The sequence below is a fragment of the Pezoporus flaviventris genome, unplaced genomic scaffold (genome assembly GCF_033815535.1).
Source record: "Pezoporus flaviventris isolate CSIRO_AGI_PZ_B2104156 unplaced genomic scaffold, CSIRO_AGI_Pfla_v1 ptg000097l, whole genome shotgun sequence".
Lineage (NCBI taxonomy): Eukaryota > Metazoa > Chordata > Aves > Psittaciformes > Psittacidae > Pezoporus > Pezoporus flaviventris.
Window position 1 is genome coordinate 3,344,014 of NW_026892645.1, and position 14,474 is coordinate 3,358,487.

A 14,474-nucleotide genomic window follows, 5' to 3' on the forward strand; every position below is an offset into this window, starting at 1 on the left:
AATATGGACTATTCCATGGGAAAACACAGTAGCAGTGCTACACAACTTCAGCATCTAATGGCTGCAATCAACATTCATTGCTGTCGGTGGGTTTTAATTCCTATCAACTCACTGATCAATGAATGCAAACTGCGGACCAGCTACCGGAGAGACTGCGCACTCATACACCTCAGTGCATCTTTCCTGCAAGAGAAGTGAATCTTGCTGAAACAGTGCTGCATTCAAGCTCTGCCTGCCAGTAACTGCATGAAGCAGGTCTAGGGCTCCACCACCAAAGACATTCAGGACACGTCATCCAGCTGCTTCTTTCCAGGCACCTTGTTTTGTGATAACAAGCTCCTCTTCATTTCAGTATTCTACGAGCTCCAGCAGCAGTGCAAGAAAGATCTCCTGCATTTCTGTACAAGTCTTCTGCACTGCTTACTGAAGCGCATTAAAAACAGTATCTTGCACTAGGTGTATTCTTGTTGTGGTTTGGGTTTCTTGTTTGGGGGTTTTAAGAGAATTTGAAGTTACTAAGTTTGCACAAGTAAAGTATTTCTCATTCATACTAGAAGATTTAACATTATGTGTCCAACTTCCACCACAGCTTGTGGTATTGGCTCCCAGTGACTTTCTTAACATCTTTCTTCCTCCTAACCCTCAAAACCTACCCCCAGTGACACAGCAAAATGGACCTGCAAACGCAACACACCAGAATAGTTTCTCCACTCCTCTCAGAGGTTATATTCCACAAGCACCTCCAGCCAAGTCATCTCCATCCATCCCAGTATTTTTAACTATCTTTAGAAGCTGAGAGATGACAGTGAGCTGCTACTATGGCAGCTATTCCTGAAATTAAAGCACATTTGTATCAGAAAAATGTCAGAAACACAGAGAGAATGCGCTTCAGTATTGAAGATGTTCATGAGATTGTAGCCCTCACCACATTTCAGTGCTCGTGTTTCAGCCACCCAATCACTTAATTCTTCATTTTACAGCACATAAGTGATAGCAATAGAGCCATGGACAGCATCATTATAAGCCTTCACAGCACCCAGCATGACACAGCAAAACCATCCCATTACCACCAAATGAGAACCTTCCTGGCCTGGGAAGGAAGGGGTCACATTTCAGAGGGTGATGGATGAAAACAATTGCCTCTTTCTTCTGTCCCTTTCCCCTCAGATTCCCCAAGTCTCTGCTCCCAAGCCACCTTATTCTCATGACTTACTCGTGAAGGATTTTACACCACACTGGACTCTGCATTGTGATGTGCTCCTTGGTATCTCCTCTGCTGTTGCATCCTTCTCCCTAGAAGCCCAGCCGTGCCCCACCTAAAAGTTTAGATGGCTTGCAGTGATCTTTAGCCCAGGTTAAACTGAGCATTAAAGCATGATGTAATTCTTAAGTATTGCACTGGGATTTTCAAAGGGGCAAAGCAGGGGCAGAGCAGTTGATCACATAACTCAATAAAGTCACACTTAACTACATAGTCTTTTGGTAAATCTCTACTTTCAGTAAAGTGCAAGCCTATAGCTTTACCTGGTTATAGGAAATTAAACTTCCTCCTGAGTAAGACAAGCTATGGAGCAGCACTGAGCCCTATGAAGTGATCAGCAAGAGATGAGAAAGGACTGAAGTTGTGGAGCTTCAGATTGATGGTGATAAGAATAGGAGGGGGCAAAGCAGAATATTTGCAATGATACAAAATGCTGTTGCAGGAGCTGTGGTGGGCAGGGCAAGCTGCAGTTACAGTGGAAAAGACTCTGGATGGAAAAGCTTTGCGCAGGAGGAAGTGAAGCAACAGTGCCGGGGATGGCTGCCACAGACAGGCTCATTCACAAGTGAGAGTGCACAGCTTGGACTGGTTTTTACCAGTGTCATCTCACATGAGGCACAAGAAAGCATTTGTGTTACTATTTTAAACAGACATTTCAGCCAACTGGTTTTCCCCATATACACCCATATGGAAACACAAAAGAAAACGCAAGAGGTGTTCATCTTCACTACAGTGAGATGTGAAAATAATTCACTGCAATTACTCCGAATAAGACATTTCAGACAAACAGGAAAAACTACAGTAAAGGTACCATCCCCCTGTTTGTTAATGCATGACAAGCAAAAGGCTTAAGCATGTGCTCTGCAGACCTCAAATGCTTTGGATGCACAAATAATCCTAAGAATTCAGTTTTCTACTGCTGTGAAAATCCTCAAGTTCTTTGCTTTAATCATGTTTGGTAATTAGCAAGGGAAAAATCTTCCAGGGGAGGACAGCTCCAGAGACATGTTCAGAGGTTTTCAAAATCCATGCTTGGGAAGTTTCAGATGTTTCTGGCACCAACTGTTGGCTCCCTACCAGAGATCACCACCCGGCAGAACCACCTGCCCCAGACCTTGGCCAAACTGAACACACCAGGATCTCACTGAGCACCAGCGCATCCAGTGCTGCTGCTACAGAAGCTGGACAGGATCGGAACTGCCCCCGCAGGAATTGCCAGGGCTCATGTATCAACACCCAGCGATAGCCACACTCACTGCAGCACTCCAAGGCTGCTCAGTTGTCCACCCGGCACTCGGACCATGTGGCAGGACCCCAGCAGTCACCAGCACACCCACACGACGGCTGCTGCAGCTCTCTCTACCCACCAGCACTGAAGGTGGATCAAAAGACAGGAAGACGTCAAAAGAACTCAAGGAGCTCAGTTTATTTAGTTTATCAAAAGTTTATATAAAATATCTTCAGAAGTTTGACAAGCATTTTTTTCAGTTTAGCAAAAAATAACAGACATGAAAGCTGGAGCTAGACAAATTCCGACTAGCAATAACAAACAATTACCAAGGGGAAAAAGAGGGTTATTCAGTTCATGTTAGCCTTGCTTTTAGCACTTGGCAAATACATCCCAATGTGAGAATGCTGTGGAAAATATAGTTCTGTTTTAGTACCTTTTAATGCACAAGAGGCCTGAATGCAGTAAATCTGAGCTGTGTCAGGTTACCATGATTCAACAGAGTATTATCCAATACCTTCATAAACTATACATGTGTCTAAATGGCAACTTAATTACTCTACATATGCATGTGAAATTATCTGCTTCCATAGAAAAGTCATCACCCACATGAAAACCTAGACAGATGCCTACAAAAGTGGGCTTTATTGATCAACAAGCACATGTCTGTGTTTACAACTCAAAAACTGCTATACATTCATTCCATATGACTATTCTCATCATAAAGGAAGGAACCGTATATTCCCACTGTAGAGGAACCACAGTTCTCTGCAGCTTTAAGTGCGAGTCCGTCAGCATGACACAGGGAAGGGACAGTGTCCCGGCTCTGGCAGGCTTTTAGCAGTTTTGAACATCTGAACATGGTTTTTAAAATAAGCTGTCAGTTAATCGTCTGCCACCTTTGTAACGTGCAGAAGACTTCCAAAAAGATGGCATGAAAAGTTGCTTTAAATGAGAAATTTGCACAGAGCTCATCCCTCTGTTACAAACAGTTGTCTTGTATTTACGCCTGTAACTTCCACAAGTCCAGCAAGGACTTGTTGCCATCTAGTGGATTGTAATCGACAAAATACGTTTGGTCCCTCAGCAAATACCACTAGATGGAGTATTAAGAATTCTGAATTCATTGTTTTAGGTGTCCAACAGCTCAGATTTTCAAAGCCTCGAGAAGTTACAGGCCCAGAAAGCCAGTGAAATTGAAGAGGATTTCATCAACTGCTTTCAGTTCCATGAGAAATTCCAGGCTACACATTTCCAAGCATAATATTGAAACACTTCATATAGATACTTTCATGTCAATGTAATTTATCAGCACCTCAGGTGTTCCTATCACTACCATACAGGCATCTATGATGTTACAGCTTTCACCAATACAACCCTGGTGGCAAAGATCACCTGCGACCTACATATGCTGGTGTAAACAGTAATGTATAGACCTGGCCTTCACTACTTCTGTGAGAAAGATGTGATCAGCTGTCAAATATGGGACTCCCACCTCCATGAATAAGCATTAGCTCTAAAACTTGTCAAAGTATCAACCATGAATTCACATCTGTCTTTATATCAATTAAAAATTCCACCTCATCACAGGTGGCAAGAAAAGGGTACTTACTGCCCATGGAGTTCATAGGAAGGACAGGAGAGGAGGAACTCATCTGCTCCACATCTGTAGCTAATGGGAAAGTGAAAATGAGACAGTTGTGATGTGCATATCACCAAGGAGTCTTTCATTCTGAAAACTTCCATTTACATGTAAATTCATTATGCATGTCTTTGATCACCTGAGGAAGCTGCTTTGAGAAGCAGTTAATTTTTAACAGCATCGTCCTTCCCTCTTTTAAGGTATTTCTCTCTCATACAAGTTATCTGCAGATCTCCCTTCTCCAAGCAGTGATATTCTCAAAGCATTGCAACTTAAGATTGCCAATAGCAATTCAGAACCATTTTCAGCACAAAAATTCTGAATTACATCAGGTTTAAACTGTATACAGTATCACCTTGTAAGCAGAGCATTACTGTGGAATGAAAGGACATGATGATCTCACATCTTCAAAAGGTTCCTGATAGGAAGAGAAACACCCTTCTGAAGGCATGCAAAATGCTGGCATTTGATGTGGAGCAGTATCACAAACAAGCATCTTTAAGATGCTCCAAAAGCTGAAAGAAGAAACAGAACTACTTTCCTGTGTTTTGTCAATGAAAACCCCCAAATTCAAAATGTGATCTGAACCAAATGCCAGAGACCCTCTGCATTTGGGAAAGGGTCCGCTTTTCCAGGACCTAAACCAGGAAAGAACCATCTTCCAGTAACAGGGACAGTTTTAACCCAAGATTAAGTAAAACAAAGATAGATTATTTGGGGCTTGACCTCTCAAATAACCACGTTCACTCTTAGCACATCACCATAAACATCCAAGTCAAACAAATCAGTCTCCATCTCCATCATTTTGATGCTAGTTTGTACCACATAATTACATATTGTATGATTCTCAGTTAGCTTTAAGACCCAGTAAATGCATACTACAAGTTTACATTCCCAACCACAGAACGCAGTCCCAGAAGCATAACTTCAGCCCACAGCCAGGGTTTGCTGTCAGTCCAAATCCCACGCTCCACATTCTTACAAATCCCACGCTCCACATTCTTACAATTCCCATTTATCCAGCAGCAGGCAGCTCCCTGAAGACCACTGTTTACACTGAAAAGTGCAAAGTTCTGCTCCAATTAGACAAAACCACAAACAAATGTAAACACTTTAGCAGACCAGCTTTACAGAATGTGAAGAGCAGACACAGAACCATGCTTACACTAACTTAATCCTCCTGCCATGCTTTCCTGCCACTGCTAGTAAGCGCTTTGCTTAGGAGCCTACTCAGTGTTGCTACACAAAGCTAGCAGCTTTAATTTCACATATTAAACACCAGCCACAGTTAAGAACAGCAACAAACACAAGCGCAGATTTATTGAGAAATGTTGAGTTATTCCTGTCCTAATCTCCATTGAATTCAAGATATTTACTGCCTAGGACATTCACACACTAATGTATAATCTCACTTGGCTCTTCCTCACAGATCTCGTACCAGTGTTCAGAAAGCTGCATTTCCAACAGTCACACTAGAATATACTTTACAGGTCTCTGGTATGCTTGGAGAAAAAAAAAAAACAACTGGTTTTCTATCTTCCTATTTTCCACCTTGACACTATAGTCTCCCTAATGTAGGAAATGCTAGCCCTCCAGAAGAGATAACAGGTTATACACTGTCCACATTTTTATTAGTAAAATGCATACATCATGTGCAGTATAGCAATTTCAGACACCTGGAAAGAGTTTTATATTTTTTCCTATTTAAAGCTACATATGCTTTCACATATAGCCAAAATAACGCTAAAAGGGCAGCAGTAGTTACTTCTATTCTGCTGAAAATGATAGGATTTAGCCTGTGTAAGTATCAGTATTAAGCACAACTCAGCTTTCAGAAAGGTTGAAGTAACAGATTAGCAGATGGTCATTTAAAGGTTACCTGCTGCTCTCTGGCAAGAAGAGGTCAACTGCCCAGCAAGCCAGCCAGATGGCACGGAGCCGGCTGCCAGCAGCAGCAGCGCTTAAGAAGCCATTGTGTGAGTAGCAGCCACGATGGGTAGTAAGCTACACCTGCAAACATCTGGAATAGTTTATCAAGTATCATTCAAAAAGCATCTGAGTAACGCTTGTGCCTTCTGAAGAGAAATTTGAGCGGTGAGCATTTAGAAAGCCACTGTAAAATTATCTAAGTCCTGTAGTTTTAGACTGTTCACTGTAACACCATGCTAAAGGGTGTAAGTAACAGAAGTCTATTTCCCAGCTATACTTGGAAAGGATAATTTTAGTTCATGCCTGAAATTGTATATTTTAATTACTATTTCTAATGTGTTCACCAAGGCGAACGCTGCAGTCACAGCTGTCTGGTTGTTCAAGTTTGAAGTTACAGAATTGCCTCAGTGTCCTGTCAAGTGCTGCTGTAAATCAAATGATGCCGTAAACGCAGACTGCATGAGCATGGAACATGGCAAGCCTACAATACCAGAAGATAAAGTAGCATTATTTGTGCTTTTATATACAACTGGCCTTGAATAAGCAGATTTTAAACAGCTCTTTATGAAACATGGCAATGCTGGGTTTGTTCTCTTGTCCATAACCCCTCACCCTTCCCTCCAGCCCTTTCTATCTTCATAATTATATGCAACACATTAAGCTCCTAAACAATTCTGCAAGGGGAGAGGAGATATGGATAACAACCAGCCAAGATTTTGGGAACTGGTTTGCTCCAAAAGATGAAAAGAACAAAAGTCTGCTGAGCTATGAAGAACAGCTGCTGCCAATACAGCTATTTACCCTCTGACCTCTCCTCTGCCCAGTAAGTGAACAGTGCCAATTGTTTTCTTGTATTATATACTATTTACAAGCCCAGAGTGGCATGAAAGGAATTAATAATTTAGCTCATGGAGCTGATGACCTTTATTGGGGTACCCCTATTTGCTGAGCAGAAATCAGAGCAAAAAGCTCCCTTGAAGCCACAGGGTTTCTTTAAGAGTTTTTCACTTTACAGCCTAATTGGCCACCATAACATAAATCAATTATTTCTCCTGTTTCAAGCAACAATGCTAGCTATTCTCAACCACTCGATTTCTGACTTCCCTTGGCTCAAGCCAGGCCTTGTTCTTTGACTTTTACAATTGTCTAGTAAACATGATGGCAAGGACAGCTTGGGGAACTTTGCAGCATTAGGAACATTTGGGAACACTGGCAAAAAAAGGTTATGCTATTTTGAACTTCTTTTGACCTTTGACTGCCCTTGTCCCTGTTTATGCTAATTGAAGGGTATATGGGCTACTCCTAGAAATGAACTTAGCCTGAACCTGTGACATAACATTGGACTTTGAAGATACCTGAGTTTTGGTACCCCCTCCCCAAAGGTTTGTCATCTTGTACACAGGAAGTGTACAGTAGGTAAAACATGGTCCCCTGAGCAAACGCAGGGACACCCGAGATCAAAGAAGGCAGAACATGCTGATTCAGCGAGTTGCATCATCTTCCACTGCTTCTGACCAGCTGCTTGCCTGCTGGAGATCAATCACACACATGGATCTGTTTGGTAAATCTGCAGTGGTGCTCGTGGGGTTGCAAACAGAAGGACATTTGCATAGCAAAATCTCAGTAAGTTGGATAACTTTTTAGTAAAGACTTTCTGAAATATCCATGTTAAAAAAAAAAAAATGCAGCTAATGTAACATAGGATGTAACATAGGATGATTATAGACTACTTCCTCCAAAAGCTGAAACTGAAGCATCGGAACTTCCAAGTAAGATAAGGCAACAACATCCCTAACACCTTTCAATAGAACTATAGTTTGTTATCATTGACTAATTCAGGTTGGAAGGCATCTCTGGAGCTCATCTAGTTGAGCTTTGCAGTGGAAGCAGACCTAATTTCAAGGCTGGATCAGCTTGGTCAGGGGAGACTGTGTCAAAAGCCTGGGTTGAGAAAATTGCTCTCTCTTCATCCAGGGATCCAGTCATTTCATCACAGAAGGAATGAGGTTGGTCAGGCATGATCTCCCCTTGGAAAACCCACAGTGAATGTTCCCAATTACCTCTGTGTCCCTCAAGTGCCTGGAAACATCCTTCATGAGGATTTGTTCCATACTGTTCCCAGGGACTGAGAGGAGGCTGACCAGCCTGCAGTTTCCCAGATCAGCTACTATTCAGCAGAGCTGAGTTAAAGGTAATTCATTATCCCTTATCAGCTAAATTTTACTATACAGAGACATTCCTCCCCTTTCCCCTACATCGGGTAGGGCTTCTTGTCTCAGCACTGAAAACACACACTGTTTGGAAAGAGGAGTGGGAAGTAAGGTCATCTCATACATATTTTCTATGTTAATGAAAAGAATTTAAATCAATCACAGCTCCTGCTTACCAGCATCACTGAAATGAAACATTCATAACATAGTATATTTCACATAATTAAAGAGCTGTACCTGCACTGTATTCCTCAATAAACACTATACAGACATTGTTAGTTTAAATGCCTGTTTACATTCCAGTAAAATTCTGTCAGCATGGTATCTGATTTATTGATGCCATCAAAAGTCACAGGATTCCTGAAATGCCTCCTGAGACACGAAAAATCAAAGCAGAAAGGAGATGCGTGTTGTGTGGTATCAGCTTTACCACATATGTTATGGGCTAGATTTCCAGAAGCTGCCTGTGTTTTCTGAAACAGATCCCAGTGCCCTTCCTGAAAGCTGACCATTGCTGACATCTTCACCAGGAGAGTCAGCAGGCAGCAATTCTGTAACACGGGTGATGGAGATGGAGGAGCCACAGCTCGCTAACAGCAAGGTTCATTAGAGCTGTTCTCAAGCCAGCTTGATCCTTTAAGGAGGCCCATATAAATTTTGCATCTTATTTTAGACTCTGAGGCTACAGAAAACTGAAGTGCACAAACAGCAAAGCTTTTTAGAAAAATAATTACACTGAAGAAAGCCTCCTTCTATTGTTGTTTCAAGCACCTTACTCATGAAATTCAGTGATCTACAGCCTTCCAGCTTCATTGAGTACTTCCCTTTCAGCCTTACCAATGCCAGTATCTTGGGGTTTGTTGGAGTGAAAAGCTTACATTGAGCATTAGGCCTCCCAGGGATGGGGATTACATAGAGGCAAGAATCAAGGGAAACTTGATTCCTTCTCCCCACCTACCTCTCTGCATAGCATCTACCATGTTTGCAAACCGTATTAGCGCCAGCTGCTTGCAATTCCAGAAACACTTCCCTTTCTCTTTGGGGCTCATTCCAGCCACATCTGTCTACTGCTATAATCACATTTTGCAGGATGCCACATCTCTTACTAGCTTTTAATTGTGGTAGCACACACCTAAGCATCTTAAAAAGGACATCAGAAACTGTTTATCAGGTAGAAAAGGTTTTTCAGGACAGAAACATCATTCCTATTATTTGGTTATTTATGGCTATTTGTCTCTACTTGTACTAGAAAATTACCTTAAATACAGGGGAAAAAACCAAACAACGGTATTTTTAAAGGAAGCTCCCATTCTTCTCAATGGGATAATAATTTTGGAGTGAACTCAGTATGCACTTTTGTTCTGAAGAACAATCTGAAATTTTAATTCTAGTTTAACTTTGTAAAAACAATACAGGAGATTTGCTAGTTTCCATTAAAAGGTAATGTACAATTTTGCCTTTTTGAATCTCAGGTTTTAAGACATGATTACAAGTTTTTATAATTCTAAAGTATACATCTCCAAGGGAAAATCTATTTCTATTCTTCCTTTTGAAGCTGAGCAGTCTGCTAGGTAAGCAAACACAAATGTTTAAAGATCAGCAGTTTATATATTTTTTTCAAAACCAGGGTAAATATCCAGTAGCTGTGATTTAGCATTCGATTTCTTATTATGCAGCAGCAAAACTCCATCTTACATGTATTAACTCATCAGTAAGTCATCTCCCACTGTGCTGACAGCTGGAGAAGTGAAGTTTATCAGTATCTTTCTCTTCTGCACATGCATACAGCTTGTTCACCACTCACTTCATGAAAGCAAGCCCCTGCTCATGAGCAGACTGCCATCCTCCAGATGCAGCCTTTGCCCACCCCTCACTGGACAGGCTGAGCCACCTCTCTTCACCCATCTCCCCAGCAGTAAACAGGAGCGTGTGCTCCAACAAGAGAGCACAGCCAGGCCCAAAGCTGAACTGTACATACTTCACCTGTGAGCCACTCTAAACCAAATCACTGATGCCAAGGAGCTACTGTTTGTGGTAAGGCGCTTGTGCTCTCTCCTGAAAGCCTCACCATGCGCAAAACAAGCACTACAGAATGTCAGTGATTTCAATGAGCTGTGAGTCAAATTAAAAGAAGTCAGGCAACATTTCATTTGAGGGGCTATTCAGACTGATGCTAGAGTCTTGCACAGGGATGAGGAAAGAGATTTAGTACTCCATTGTATCTGTGTGTGGATCCATGTGAGTCTTCCAGCTACCCAAACTGTAGCATGCTCATCTGCAAAGCCTCTCAGCACAAGGAGACTACACTTCAGCTGCTTAGAGTCACAACAAATATTAACATGCTTTTAAAGTTGTAGCTTAATTTTTAATTCCTGTGATAAGACCCATCAGGAATGTATTCCTGTCGCTCTGCAGGTGGGTGTTGCAGCATCTGTACAGTACAGCAATCCTCAGGAAGGCATCACTCAGTGCTATCAGCACTGCTCCCTCTCTGCAAGGCTATTCTATGCTTCAGACCATGCAGCCAAGGCAGGACAAGACACAGGCATGGCAACTGAGTGCTATGTATACATCCTCAAGAATATATAGTCACACTTTGTTCCCTGACTGTGTGCTCAGCTTTAAACAAAGACTAGGACAAGTCACTGCAGACAACTGGCATAGTTTCAGTTCAGACATGTCCACTGAATAAAGAAGCATTTAAAAAAAAAAAAAATCAATGAAAAAAAGCAGCAGATAAGCACCCAGCAGCTTTGCCAGCTTCCAGCAGTGTTTAACCTCCCTTCACTTATTCCACTCCTGCAGTGCTTGCCAAACTTGCACTGTGAAGTGCAGGGCAGAAGGCCACCACAGCCCCCATTTGTTCTGATAATATTTCTCTGGCAGCTGTCTCAACAGCACTTGACATCTTCATACTTACGAACCAGGGACTCTCGAGTTCTTACCTTGTATGTTAATTAGAAATTAATCACTCTAGAAATCAGAATGAGAACACTCCCACCTAAGCACTCCCTGCTGTTCATCACTGTCATGTTTCACAGATGGCCGCGTTCTGCTTGGCCAGCGGTGTGGGGTAAGGCTTGTCATTTGAGCACGAGCCTACTGCGCCCCAACCACAAACCGTGTCCAAGCTTGAAAACATCTTACTCTACCAAAGAGAAAAAAGAATCCCTGTGTGACCTGCTCTTTAGTGGAGGGAATGAGACTGGCTGTAGCACTGCCCCAGTGCACTGGTGAGGGGCAGGCTGCGCAAAGCAAGCCCAGGAACACCTACACTGAAGCTTTTTGCACACTTCACTCCAGATTTCATTTAAGTTTGGTTCATGCAAACCCTCTGTTTTTAAGCTATGGATACTTACGTGAATAAACTTCCTAGATACAGGAAAAAGATTGGTGTGTACATTATGGCTTACCCTTAGCAGTTTACCATTTTGAGTTGCAGGGTGTTACCCTCCTTTTACTGACAAACAGGACAACTTTTACAGGAAAAACTTTAAAATTCCTAATAATCAAGGTTTTACCCAAACAGCAATAGCTCAAAAAGAGTCCAAGAAAGAGGGTTTCAACCTCATTTTAGACCAGACTAGCACTGAACTAAAAAAACCTTACAGATTATCACCAGCTCTATCAGAAAGCTGCAGAGTTCGAAGGGCACCCTTTCAGAGCAACACTAATGGTACTCTCTTGGCAGTAGAGCTGAAGCTGTTTAAATTCATACACTTACAAAAGGACAAGTAACTCTGTACCTTCACTGACTGTGAAAAAAGGGAGTTTGTTTTTTAAAAACAGATATTAATGTGAAATCCATCTGGGTATTTAAGTAGGGTAAGCTATTACAGTAAGTATCTAAAAGAAAAATACATTTCCCAGGCATTTGGTGTGAGCATGCAGTTCTGTCCTTTGGTTATTTCTATGTGTAGAAATACATTCTATTTTTTAACTATTCTTTATTTAGAGGTGTACTTACAACCATTCCACATGGCCATTTTGTGCCTCAGCGGCATGCTGATTGTTTCTGCTCTTCAGTGTTCATCCAAGGCTGCCATGAAATATTTCACTGAACAGCACAGTACACTGTTGTACCCAGCCACATTTGCAACGGAGAGAAGTTATAAATTTACTTCAAGACAGCTTTAGATTCAAGGTCATTTCAAAGCTTTTAATTACTAACCAGGATTTGAGGGGTTTGTCCTAAGCATTTAAGAGCAGCTGGCAATCTCATTCATTAACTGTTACGCACATGTGTTGCGGACCAACTACTTTCAATACTTGAGGCTATCATACCAGGGTGTGCTGGCTCACCTCTGGCACCTGCCAGATACATCCACATGCTCTGAGACTTGCTATGCCCAATAAACCACCCCAGCATGTCATTTAAAGACGTGTATTAAACATCAGGATTTAAAAAATCCGAAAACTTAACAATATTTCTGATACAGCATTTCTCAAGTTTTAAGGGTTAGAAATGCTCCTCCTTGGCAGATACAGGCTGCACTGGAACAGTAAGTGTTGTTCCAAAGGTGTTTTGCAGAAAACTACTATATGCCAGGAAAATGCACTTCATGTTTGACGCAAGCCGCTGAAGTCCTGACACCTTTTCCGTGAAGCCAGGACAGAAGAGGCTGGCCATTTTAAAGTTACAGCACTTGTTCCAAACGTCTGTAGCTATTGATAACAAGACAGACAGACACAGCACATGAACCATGCAGCCAAATCAGTGTCACCCCCCACTAAACACATTAGAGCAGAAAGCATCACCAGCAGCAGCACCCAGAAACACTTCTGCAAGCCAGCAGCCAACCTAGGAGTAGCACTGCCTCTGTGATCACCCACAGCTACTCAAGCCACACTCACATCAGGCATCAGCAGAGCAATGCCAAGCCAGACCATTAGCTCAATGCCTTTTATTTCCTGTCAAGAAGTGTTTTCCTAGGGAAGGAATTCTAGCAATCTACTTGCCAATTATTTTGCCATAAATATTGTGACATTTCTTATGCAACAGCCATTGCAGAGGTTTCCACAGAGAGAACAAAATTACAGACAACTCTCTTGTTGCAATTTATAGCATCTTACTAGAAGAATTCAAATAACCCCTATCCATTTGCTACAATAAAATATCCCAGATGTTGACAACTACTAATTGTTGGGCAACCCATATACCTGTATTTTGAGCAGTTTGCAATAGAAGCCATTTCAAACTTCAGTTGTTTCATGAAGAAAGTGCAAAATTGAAATTCTGGTTCTCTAAATAAAACCATCGTGCTGCTGTCCTAGCCACTCACAGAACACAGAGGTTTGGGAGCAGGAAACAAACCCATCACCCATCAGCTACAGAAAGGTAAAGGAAAGAAATCTCCAACCAAAACATAGCTCAACATCACTGGAAACAAAAATCTTTAGGTCAAGCTTAAGTTGCCTGTACAACATCAGTTTTCTTCACAGACTGTCTTTCACAGAAGACAGAATCCATTATAGCAAGGGTCGAAGTTACTACCAGGGACTAAGTACAAACACAACACTTTTTCCTTCTATCAACATGAAGGAACATTTTTGGTAGGGCCACTGATCCCCGTTTCCCACATTGGGTGATTGATTACACTCTACCCCTTAGAAGAGTTGATTGGTTTCCTGGTGCCAGGAAAATGATTGATGAATATTTGAAGCCATGGGCCTCTCTTCCTGCTGGGTGTCCTTTTCACATGTCTCCAATGGGCCCAAGGATTTTTTTCAAGACAAGGAAGTGTCATTTTTATGGATATCATCCTGTGATAGGGACAGTTCACTGAGCAGAGGCCCTATGTAAATCAAAGTGAAACGCTAAAGGTCAGCTCAAGTGTTAAGGTGACAGCCCCATGCAGCACGTCACAGGTATGCAGGAAAACACAAGCGGGCTACAAAAGCTTCACAAAGACAGTAAGCAAAGCAGGAGGCAGTGAGTAACTACACCATTAGCTTGCTGCTGCAGCAAACTCCTGCACCAAATGCAGCCTTCTTCAGTTCTCTTCCATTTTGTAACTGAAATGGAAAAAGACCCATTCTGGTGGGAGCTTGGGTTTCTCTTAGACACACATGCACACTTTTGAGGGAAAATCCCATCAACCTCTAAAGCTTAGGAGAGCATTCTGGCTGCCAAACACCAACTAAGGGCTTTTAACAAGGCAGCAATGAGGAGACCAAGCTACAAATTCCCAGTCTGCATACTGG

At 42.0% G+C, this 14,474-nt stretch overlaps 1 protein-coding gene across 4 annotated transcripts in view; it reads right to left on the reverse strand.

Moving 5' to 3' along the window:
• The window catches only part of NR6A1 (nuclear receptor subfamily 6 group A member 1), an 83,639-nt gene that overhangs the window by 63,332 nt on the left and 5,833 nt on the right, over positions 1-14,474 (reverse strand). For 3 of the 4 annotated variants that reach the window (XM_061476609.1, XM_061476611.1, XM_061476608.1), the window contains exon 2: positions 4,102-4,161. The exons of the other annotated variant lie outside the window; for it this stretch is intronic. In XM_061476609.1, coding sequence (XP_061332593.1) covers positions 4,102-4,161 — 60 coding nt within the window. The remainder of the gene's footprint in view (positions 1-4,101; positions 4,162-14,474) is intronic. 4 annotated transcript variants of the gene reach the window in all.